Below are 12,114 nucleotides of genomic sequence, written 5' to 3'. Positions count from 1 at the left end.
AGCAGAGGCTTTTGGAAGTAGAATTTTAAATGGAGTGCATGAGAGATATATTCACACTTGTCAGGGTTATCAAATGGTGGAGTAATAACTTGATCAGGATTTGGCAGAGACAAAAAGCTGAATTATTGTAAAATTTTAATAATGAGCTGAATAAAATAAATGGTTACTTTTGTTCTTAGTGGCCCCTGAGTTCACCCCTATTTGTCTTCCCATGAATTGGTGTTTTATAAATTAATTTACTTCCCCACCTTTGGACTCATTCTGCTCAGGTTATTTGTCTTGTTTAATTGAAGTGAGATTTAATTCACAGGGAACTATGGGATGTTACATTTAGTGTTGCACATTTGGTCTTGCAATATAATAAAGAAATCCTAATACAGTAACAAAAGCTGCTTACAATGAATGTAGTCTGTCTGCTTCTGGTATAACTACAGCATGTTGTTAGATTGAAATGTATTTTACAAGATACTTTCTCATCCAATTCAATTACCTTTTTAAAATGGGGATGCTGTTTTTAGGACCTATTCTGTGACCACTTAAGTTGTCAAAAGCTTTTTGAAACACTATTACAGAGTTTGAAGTCTTTAAAGCCTACACAATATATTAGTGTTTTGTATTGCTAAGGAAATCCCAGCATCCCAAGACGCTTTTGAAACTGGAAATATTTTCTTCCTTATGGGAATTGAATTGAACATAGAAATATTATTGCACATTTCAGTCTGCAGTGCTGTCATGTTACTTTTAGATTTGTGGTTTTCTGAACCCTAACCCTAGGGTGACCTAACCCAAACCATAGGCACAGCACTAACACCAGCCTTGGGTGGAGCTGGTGGCAAGCAGAAAGATGTGGAGGGAGCCATGTTGTGGCAGTCCTGTGTTCCCCCTGACATGCCATTTTTGTCTGCTGTGTGCTTGAACTGTCTGCATCTGGAAAATCTTACAGCCCTGATTTTTGTCAGAATTTGTGAAGACAGCCATAATCTCCTTTGCTACTGTTTTTATCACAAATACTGAAGACTGATGTGAAGTTTCTGATCCTGTGCTGCTAATGGAATTTGTCATGTGATAGTTAGATGAGTAATATTAGTTTCAGTTTTAAATTCTTAAACAACATGCAATGGCTACATTGAAGCAACTTCGAAATTGTCAAATGAAGGAACTCATAAATTGCCTCTGCTTTTTTAATTAACTTCTCTTACTTCACCTTCTGATACCATCTTTAATTACATTGTCATATTAGTTTTTCCAAAGCTGCTTCATGCACGGTACAGATCTGCTAAGAGGGTGAATTGGGGTTGTAAACTGAAGGACACTTTTGCCTGCAGGAGTCTGCTGGACTTCTACGGACATGGAAAGATTTCTGTTTGCAGGAGTGCTGCAAAGAGGAACTGACAGGAAGCGGGCAGATGATCTAAAGTGTATGTCAGTTAAATATTCCTTGGATTATCAGCTATGGTATTAGGCAAAGTAGAGCAGGCTTTTTCTAAATTGTGTGTAAGCATGCATCGTGTTTTCCCAGTGTTTCTTGTTAGAAATGTTGAGTGCTCAGAGTTGCAAACGCACATTGCCAGAAGGTGTGCATTTAAGGTATAGTGGTATCATTACTCAAGGAAGTCATGATAAAAGCACCCAGATCCTGGGTCTTGGGTTCTCAAATCCACTTGCTACTTTGATCTCTGATTATTTTTGTATGTGAGTTGTAGTTTTTTTGTTTTGTCTTGCTTTGTTTTGTTTTCTCTCTTCAGGAACATCAGTAATGTAGAAATATTATTGCAGTTCATTTTCACAGGACTGTTTAACAAGTAGCAGTGTACTGGCAGGTGCCTTTAAAACAGATAAGGTGTGCAGGATTTATACTGGTTGTGCTGGCTTCTCCACACATGGAATATGTTATCTGCAAAAAGGATGGGCTAGATTGTGTTACTTGTGTTGTGTGAGAGTGCTTAGCAAATGCACAGGAAATAAATACATTGTAAATGCTGAAAGAAGCAAGGTTAGGATGGAGGTTGAATCTTGAATATATGAAAATATGTGTGTGTTTATATACACAGTGAAGTGCATAACCTCCTTGCTTGCCTCAGAAATCTTAACAGTTGTACCCTGTATATTTTTGAACTCTTTCAAATGACAAAAGTCACTGCTACTTTTGGGACAGGCTGGATATTTTCCTGTGGTAGCAGTTTAAGAATATAAAGCACATGTACAGGGAGCAGAGATGTCCACTACAGAGAAAATATTTTCATCTTTTAAAATATGCACAGAGAAATCCCTTGTATGCTGGCAAAGAATTGCTGTGTGGGATTTGGCAGCTTGTGCTACAAAAAAATTCTATTTGTTTTTGGGCGCTTCGGGTTGAGCTTTTTTTTTGCTATGGTCCCAAAGTGAAATAAATTAAATGCCTAGTTGGTTTGCAAAAAAGAGAATAAAGATGTAAAGTTTATAAAAAGAAAGGTGTATGTGTGGTGGGGGGGAGCTCTGTGGCTTAGATACTGGTGTGTAATGGAGTAGTACCACGTCCTCTTAAGTCTCTCAAATATCTGCAAGATATCAATCTTTGTTTCATTTTAACTTTCCCCTGCAGGTGTGCAACTGCTTTGATTCTCATGTATCTAGGATATTAAATAATGGATGAATGGAATGTTTCAATGTTTTATCCTATTCTCATAGTCCTTTAATACGACATCTCAATTTATTTGGCTTTGGATACATGAAGGTTTTATTTTTCATGTTGTTTGGTTTTGTTTACTTTGGTATTGATAGAGATACACTCTTCTATGTGAATATGGTGCTCTACAGATGTTTTTTCAACTGTTTATGATATGGTTTCTGGCAGAACACTTTTAAGAATTTGTAATTCTATCTATTACTGGAAGATATTTTTTAAAATAGAGAAATAACATCTACTTTTTTTACCTGTGCAGTTTATGCAACATTAGTTACAAAGTAACTCTGAACAGACGTGGTCAGATTGCAAAAGCGCCATAATGAGAAACTAAAAATGCAGTGATCTGCATAAAATGTTTATTGCATAAACTTCTGTTGGGCTTGTTTATTTCAGTAGCACCTTATTAGAGTCACTGATCTCAAAAGTTTGAGCCTTATAAGCTCTTATCATGAGAAAAAGTGTGATCCCATATAACATGCTTTAAAAAATTCTATCCTCAAACTGAATTAAAAGAAGAAAAGTTTGTGTTCTCTTAAAGAATGTTCTTTTCTGTTGGACACTATGATTTGATGTGCACTGGTACATTTGTGGTACATTTCTTTTTGGTTTTGTTTTCTTTTTAACAGATTTGTGTGGATACCAAAGCCCAGGACACAGTATCAATCTCATCATGATGCTTGAACATCTGTAGCTCACTGGAGGATTTTAAAAAGAAATTCAGCATGACCTAGTTGGCTTGACCTGTGGAAATTTTATAATGTCCTCTGGAACAAGTATCAGCAGAAACAGGCAGGCTCCCAGCCTGCAGGGTGTTGACCCAGAAACATGCATGATTGTGTTTAGAACACATTGGGCACAGGTAATGTTAATTAGTTTTATTGATTGAAGTAAGCTGCATTAATACAAATTTGCTTCATTCTTTCTTTTGGGATAATCCTGAATTGCTCAGGAACAAATGTCTTTTCATGCAGAATGTAGTAGGTGACACTGAACTATTTGTCGAATGCAAAGAAAATTGACCTTTCAAGGTATGTTTAGCCTTTACTAATCACACTTGGAACTCTGGATTTGCATCTAAATGGGAAGTGGTAGGACATGGTAATATCTTATTGAAGGCCTAGATCTTCCTACTGACTTTCCTATTGATTCATTGTGACTTGCACCCTCTTGCAGACTTCTGTGCTTCTTTTCCTTGTACTGGGTAAGTCTTGCTTATCCTTTTAAAAGTAAATTAGATGCACAGTGCAAAGCTGTATGCACTCTTGTTTATTATGGATAGATGTAGATTATACACTTCAGCATATTCTAAAAATTGTTTGCATGTCATCAGGATTGTAATTGCTTTTAAGCAAACATGTTTTGCTGTGAGCATCATAATATAAGTTCTTGTTTGCTGCAGTAATATTAATAACCTAACAATTTAGATAAAATTGATTTCTGTGCTGCTGTTCTTGTTGTTCTTGCTCTCCCAAGAAGCCATTCAGACAATTGGTGGTGTTTCTGAGGTGTTCCAGAGTCAGAGGAGTGTTGTTCAAGAATCACCTAGTGATGTGCCATATTAGGGGAACCACTGTTCCTTTAGGGTTTTGTGGCAAAAAGGCTAAAGACAATGGGGTTTTTTTGCAGACAATGAGCTTTATTGTTTGCATGCACAACAGAATGTAATTCATTGTTAGAAGTGCTGGTATGACTGTTATTACTGTATTGAAAGTTGCGAGAGTATGTGGGTGTCAATGGCCACTTGGTATCATATAAAAGGTGTCAGGCAAAGAACAGCGCTGTGGGCTGCTGCTACTTTATTACTGCAAATCATCCCATGATATTGATATTCCTGAGCACAGTTACTCTGGCTGGAGAACAGGCCCTTTGATTTCAGTCTTCCATGACAAACTGGTTTCAAACATCATGGAAGCTCAATTTTTGAACACTAAGAAAACCTAATTTATCTCTATTTGAGAGAACCCCTGATTTTCAGGAATAGGGTAAATGACAAATTTAGGTGCTTATTAAAAAAGGTGAACAACAGCAGTATATTTTTGCCTTGTACATACCAAATGTGAAACTTTTGGGTCTTGTCTGTCAAACTTCCTAAATTTGAAAACATAAAAAAAGACTTAATGCTTTTTGTGTTAAAGAATTTTGATTTTTTTTTTCCTTGTAGTGATAGGTCCATGCTTTGTATGATGCATTCAAGTGCATTAAAACTGATCTGTCTTTGTTTCTCTTTAGGTTCTGAAAATCTTAGAGAAGCATGATCCTTTGAAAAATACTCAGGCAAAATATGGGGCAGTCTCTCCTGATGAGGCCAGCACTGTCCAGAATTACGTGGAGCACATGCTTTTCTTATTAATTGAGGAGCAAGCAAAGGATGCCTCAATGGGGCCTATTCTGGAGTTTGTGGTCTCAGAAAACATCATGGAGAAGCTTTTCCTTTGGAGCCTACGGCGAGAGTTCACTGATGAGACAAAAATTGAGCAACTCAAAATGTATGAAATGCTTGTAACCCAGTCTCACCAGCCTTTGCTGCATCACAAGCCCATTTTGAAGCCTTTGATGATGTTGCTGAGCTCCTGCTCAGGAACAACCACTCCAACAGTGGAAACAGAGTTGGTTGTCCTTTTGAACCAGCTCTGCTCTATAATAGCCAAAGATCCCTCCATTTTAGAACTGTTTTTCCACACTAGTGAGGACCAAGGAGCTGCCAATTTCCTCATTTTTTCCCTGCTGATCCCCTTCATCCATCGAGAAGGAACAGTAGGCCAACAGGCCCGGGATGCACTGCTTTTTATTATGTCTCTGTCTGCAGAAAACAACCTTGTTGCAAATCACATAGCAGAAAACACCTATTTTTGCCCAGTAAGTTGGTTTTATTTTACAGGGTCTTCAGCGCTAAACTAACTGTCTTTCCTGCATTCTTTCCTCCTTTTCTGTCATTTTTGGTAAAGAAGTGTTGTAACACATTTGTTTCTGCTAACACCTATTTATTTCATAAATGGTAATGCTGTTTAAACCATCCCCAGTGCCAAACACAGTCTTGCTTCTTGTTTCCATACTTTTGTGCTTTTAGGCCAGCACAAATGTTTTTGCATTCACACAGTGAATTGAGTTGGAAAACTGATGAAAGTCATAGCAGAACGTAGTGGGAGGGGAATCTGTTCTGTCTTACTGTGAGGTACCTTTGAGATTCTTGGCTGAAGGGAGTGAGGAGTGAGGTGTCCTGAGGGTGGTTGTTTCAGGTGGCAGCACAAGCTTAAGCTGGCTGTGCTTCCCACACTGACATCACTTCAACAGTTCAAAAAACAACTGAGAATAGTGAGAGTGTTAGAGAAATATTACATTTTTTTCAAGATAAAAGGGGTATTTCCTCATTGTCACAAAATTGGAGGTTTCTACAGCTGTCTCAGGCTAACCACCATCTTGCTATGTTGTTCTCTGTTTCAAAACTTGGTAGCACTGTTGCATTGTTACACCTGGCAAATTGATCTTACATGAATAGAAAACCTTTACTTACCTTGCTGTTAAGTAACTAATCTGATTTAACTAACAAAGCTGTGCTACTGCAGTTTTAAAGCTGAAGCAGACTGGAATAACAACACCTGCTTCTTCATGCCTTATCACAGTCTGAGATCTGCAGTGGGTGTGTTCAAACCCAAGTATTACTCTGTACAGAAGTTGCTCTCGTGGGTCAGTTTTTGGGTGGATTCTTTTATATTCTGCATGGCTTGCATTTTGATTTAAAATCCTGGAGAAATGAAGTGGAGGAGAGTCTTACATGGGTACTAAAGCAGAGAGCTGTAGAAGAGAGAGCACTGGAGTCCCTGCCACTGCTTGACAGCTGCTCCAGCTATAGGTTTTCATTTATTCTGAGATTGCTTTGAGCAGTAGGGCAGAGCCACATTTGTAGGGTAGGTGAAACCTATAAATTTCACAACAAAACTTCTGAATGGTTTCTTTTGTCAATTGTAAATATTGCATCAATTTGAGACTGCAGTTGATCTGGTTTAATAGATACTGCCAAAGAATATGGTATTGATTCTCAAACTGTCCCTAAGACAGATACCTTTATTGGATCTATGCTATAACTTCCATAATTACATTTTCCAATTAGTTAAAAAAAAAAAAGCATAACCGACAAAAAAACCAGCCTTATTACACTGAAGATAAAAGCCAGCTTTCAACAGCAGGGAGCCATGACTGACAATCATTCCAATTAGGAAGGCTTCTTGTCAAAATGTGCTAAAATCAGACTTCTCTGAACAGTAATGAGGTTGGCCTAAGTCTATAATAAGACTTTAATGTAATGCCATATATTTAGCTTACCAGCACAATATCTTTTTTGAATTTGAGTTGTGATGATCTAAAAAACAGATTTTGTTCTGATGCAGGATTTTGTAGGTGTCAGTGACATTGCTGTATATCACTGAAATCAGTGCAAATATTGCCTCAAGTACCCTGCAAAACAGTTAATGCAGTCCTGTGTTGATAGCAGAGACATTTTGGGTGGCACTATGTTGATGTTATCTTTGTTTCTGGGGATGGGTTGGCATGTAGGATTTTCTTTACCATGCCATGCCTTATTGCATAATATAGGTATTGCCATGGGGTGGGATCTGGCCATAAATCTCTGCTGCCTCATGTACCCAGATCAGTGTTAGATCTGTGCCAATGGGAACCTTCCTGGTTTTTAGCATAAATTTGGTTAACAGCTTTTTAAAAAACTGGGCTGTCCGAAGATCCACAGTATTCAAAACTGTAGCTGAAAAAACTATATGGAAGGAAGGAGACAGTTTGCAGTGGGTTCCATCACTAACAAATGTTTTTAACATGGAATGTGTGGGCAAACTATTTGGTAAAGTTTTCTGATTTTACACCAAATAGCTTTTATCATGTTTTGACGTGAAAGTTTTCTGGATATAATTGAAGATACTATCTGTTCAGCATTATAATAATAAAAAAAATGTGTCTCAAGAATTTTGTGCAGGGTCACATCACAAAGTCCATCGCAAAACTTTGTAAATACCTTGCAGCTTAGGAAAGCCACTGTTATAGCAGAGGAGGGATGGCTCTGTAGTGTCCTTGAAAAGTTGTGGCTGCAGAGAGAAAGACTATGGATGTGGGAGGAGAGAGAATTATTAAAAGGAAATAATTGTCCAGATAGCAATTGTTTATGCATTAACAACACATTATAATAGCATAATATGCCTGGGATTACAAATCATGTAGTCAGTCTTCTGTGAGTCAAGAGAAAGTAAATAAATCAAAGAAACTGGTTTGTAGAGGGACTCATGACTCAATGGTGAGAAAGAAAATGCTGAGGATGCTTGCAAAAGTAGATGAGGATGTAGGGCTGACATGACAAATGATATAAGATGTTTAAAAGGACACTGCTTGCGTAAAACAAAAAATAAAACCAATCTTGCTTTTTCAGGATGTGAATGCATTAATTTCCTTCCCTTTCAGATTATTTTTTTCATTAATGTGTCATTACTGATTAAAACTGTTCTCTTGGTAATTTCAAATGATAACTCTATTTATACCATACACTTCATGAACATTTTAAAATATTTTTTTATCCGAAGAGATGAAATTGCTTCCTGTGGCTATTCTGTCTCAGTGCCTAAGAGCCATAATTCCACAGAGCCACTTGTGTTATACTTCATAGCAAAAATAAGAGCTTCCTAAACTTTACAGATTTTAGCAGCTGCATCTGTCACTTCTTACTTCAGTTAGTGTGACAGACTAAAGAATGCAGGACTTTGACTAATTATGAGTTCACTGCTCCTTTTAGTGGAGAGTAGTATGTTTTGTTCAAGGTCAGCTTCTTGTGCTTAAGGGCTAATACCCACATGAAGGAGAAACGTGGATGGGACACAGCTCTGAGAAGCAGGTTGCATACTGAGAGGGTGTGTTTGTGTTTATGAATAGCAGTTAAACTTTAAGCAGACAATGGAAAATCAGGTGTGCATTAATTAAAAGTTCACAAGACAAACAAATGTCAAATTCTCTCATCGTCGGGAGCCTGGGTTTGTGAGAGTAAGTGTTTGTGTGGGTTATGTATAGGTAGTTCTGTATGAACTTTTTTCTGAGCTCTTCTACTGTGAGAAAAAAGAAAAAACCCAAAGAGAGGTTGTAGAAGAATGGGATTGTACAAATAAAGCTTTGCTCAATAGCTTTAGCTTCTCAATTTTTTAACCTACGTCCAGCTTTGTCCTTTATCTAGCTGTGTATATGAGACTGTATATGTCATACTAAAGTAGTCAATTTCCACAGTATTCTCCCCTCCCCTAAATATTTGGCTTACTTACCTATGCCAGAATAAATCCATCTTCAAAATTATGTGCATTAGGAATAAAAAGTATTCAGAAAGACATTCTTTGTCTGACTGTGTGGATTAACAGTTACAGTTGCTTTTGTATGACCAAAACCTGATCGCTGTCTGTGAACCCTTGGTCTTTGATCTGGATGTTGTCAACTGTTTGCTTTCCAGTGTTTTAGTAGATAAGATCTGTGTTTCATCTGAGCTTTGACATCTAACCCTGTAGATGCCAAGTAGCCATTTGTAAGAGGAAATATTCTTAGAAGAGTCTGTTGAATGAAAATGAAAGAGATTTCCATCGGGCTGAGTTATAATGTTCCCATTAAAGTGAAAATCATCTTAAAAAATTATCATGAAGTTCTGTGAAGTCATCTCAGAGGGATGAGTCCTAAGTAATATTTAGAAAGTTTCTGGCTTCAAATAACTTTTAATAATTAAAGACTGCATTTGAAAATACATATACAAATATGTATATGTATAATACAGATACGTTCAGCAAAATTTAAAAACCTTTTTGGAAATATGCTTTCTAAATTGTAACTAAAAATGCTCTCTTGTTCTTCGGTCATACATTCTACATAAATCACCTGTAAGGCTTAATATTACTGAAAACACTGTTTAAATAATAACTGATTTCAGACTCTTATTTTTCAGCTTCCCTCCTTCAAATAAATAAGTAAGGAAAAAGGGAAATTATGAACAGTTAAATTTACTTCTTTAAAAATAGATTCAGCTGACTCTTAAGTGCCTGGCAATCAAAGTCTCTATGTATCTGTGGTCTAAGTGGGGCTGAACTTCATTTTTGTTGATGGGGCACTTTCCCCCTCCATTTCTGATGTTTCATATTTCTGAGTGACATGACTTCGTACATGTTTGAGCAGTGACATTTGAATCACAACAAAAGGCAAGCTGTAGATAATGGCACTGACGACTGTTTCTAAAAGGGACTAAAGGAAAGCACAAAATAAGTTTAGAAAAATTTAAAAAGAAATTATAAGTTTGGATTAATAAAAAAAGACAAGATAACCTGATTTTCTCCATCACTTTCTCCTAAATGCCAGATCTTGAAACAAGCATACTATATGGAAGGGTCTTTAAAATATTTATGTCTTTCTGCCACAGGACTTTTCTGAAAGGAAATTAATTTAATCTTAACACATTCTTATGTTACTAAAACTAATAGGAGAAACCATTTGTGGTACTGCCATTCAAGCAGATGGAAAGTTAACTTATTTCCTCTCCTGTTTCTGATATACAGGTGCTAGCAACAGGACTAAGTGGCCTCTATTCATCTTTGCCTACAAAGCTGGAAGAAAAAGGAGAAGAATGGCACTGTCTGATGAAAGATGACTGGCTTTTGTCACCAGCCCTTGTGCAATTCATGAATTCCCTTGAATTTTGCAATGCTGTGATACAGGTAACTGAATAGACTTAACCTATTCTTTAGAAGTAGTAGTAAGACACAGCTCCTGCAGAAGCTTTTAAGTCATAGAGTTTATTTCTTTTTGTTAATGGCATGAACTATTAAAGTTAGACTAAAATAGGCTGTGTATATAATGAATGCCTTGTGCTGTCTGTCCTGGTTATAAGGATGAACTAATATATTTGTGGTTTTCAGGTGCCAAATGTTTCAAATGAAAGCTTGATATTGGGAGCATTTTCTGTTAAAAGAAAAAAAATATTGCATTTTAATACCACTGTTGATCCTAGAAGTAAATGGAATGCCTTTACATGTGGGAAAAAATAGGGTTTCTATCTGTATTTGTTTAAACTCTCATAACAGCATACAAAAGAAAATAGTGAAAATGGTCTGTTTTGCCTGTTGGTGACTGCAGCATAAAGCAAGCCCTCCAAGCAGAATTATTTAGATCTCCTCCTAGAAGTACAAATTCATTTTATATTGGCCTATTTTGAATCTATTCTGTTCTTCTTTTAAGTGCTTTGCTCTCTTACTGTTTTTTTCTGATTTAAATGTAAAATGAAATTCTTGTCTTTATATATTGTTTTTAAGGCTTGAATGCTTGATAGAACCCAAATCCAGTATTTCATTAAAACAGGATCTAAATTCTACAGAAGCTGTGGATTTGTGTTATTTGAAGAAATGTGCTGGCTAGGATTGAAAATTTAGTCACATTTACTGTTAAATAAAAGATATGTTTCGGTGCAATGCGTGCAAAGTACTGTAAAGGAACTGATTTATTATTAAAGCCTTGAACAAGCAAAAATAATAGTAGCTGTCATTGTTCAAATGCACTATACAAGATTTTTAGTATGCATGTTTAAACATGAAGAGGAGACAATACTAATTTTGGTGTCTAACCAGAGTTATTCTACAGATCTACATTTGCAGGAGATCATAATTGATACCTTTGTCTAAAAAATTACATAAAGGTCTCTGCAGAAAAGTTAAAGAATGAATTATTTTAAAAAACCACCATTCAAATAAATTCAAAATGGTTAAGGATATCAGCTGACATGCAGAAAGAGCATTTTCTGTCTGCTGCTTGATTGTGTCTGCATAGTCTTCAGCTGACTTGAAAGCTCAATTACAGCAGGAATATTTGCTTTGCACATGGAATGGTCTGTGTTCACCCAAAAACTTTGGCCAGAAATTAAAAAGGAATAGGGTAGCCAAGACCTCTTGCCATTTACTGCTTTTTCCCTGGACCACAGCATAGGAGGGGACACTCTTTTTCTTCCTCTTACCAAATTTAGAGTTACAAGATAAAGGAAGTCTGGTAAGAATTACAGGTTGGAGAACGTATTGGAGGCCATGTGTAGGCTGTGACACTCCATTCTCTATGAACTTCAAACATAAATATATTGGTTTTGAAAGCTTTTGAATGGAATTTCATTTTGCTTTTATATACATAAATTGATGTGTTTTTATTGCAAAGATGAAAGGAATGTTTAATTATAAAAGGAAATTTTTGGCCTCTAATAATACTTTGGGGGAGTTTGTTTGTTTGTTTTAAAGCTCTTAACCATCCCATTGAATGAACTACACAGGTTTTGTTGTAATTTCTGTTTGTTTTACAGTGGCTGGGAGAAGGGCATGTGAACAGTCTGTTCTTACCCCATAGCTGGAGAGTGCTTTGATTTACCCACTCTTGAACTACACGAAAGCAGCTGT

General features: G+C 36.5%; 1 protein-coding gene across 1 annotated transcript in view; it reads left to right on the top strand.

Moving 5' to 3' along the window:
- The window catches only part of FHIP1A (FHF complex subunit HOOK interacting protein 1A), a 45,060-nt gene that overhangs the window by 7,362 nt on the left and 25,584 nt on the right, over positions 1-12,114 (top strand). Inside the window, exons 2-4 of the mRNA XM_058803899.1 lie at positions 3,292-3,524; positions 4,895-5,521; positions 10,240-10,398. Of these exons, the coding sequence (XP_058659882.1) occupies positions 3,423-3,524; positions 4,895-5,521; positions 10,240-10,398 (888 nt within the window). The 5' untranslated portion in view covers positions 3,292-3,422. The remainder of the gene's footprint in view (positions 1-3,291; positions 3,525-4,894; positions 5,522-10,239; positions 10,399-12,114) is intronic.

The sequence above is a fragment of the Ammospiza caudacuta genome, chromosome 4, assembly GCF_027887145.1.
Source record: "Ammospiza caudacuta isolate bAmmCau1 chromosome 4, bAmmCau1.pri, whole genome shotgun sequence".
Lineage (NCBI taxonomy): Eukaryota > Metazoa > Chordata > Aves > Passeriformes > Passerellidae > Ammospiza > Ammospiza caudacuta.
The sequence above is the reverse complement of the archived record's forward strand: the minus strand, read 5'-3'. Positions and strand labels throughout refer to the sequence as shown.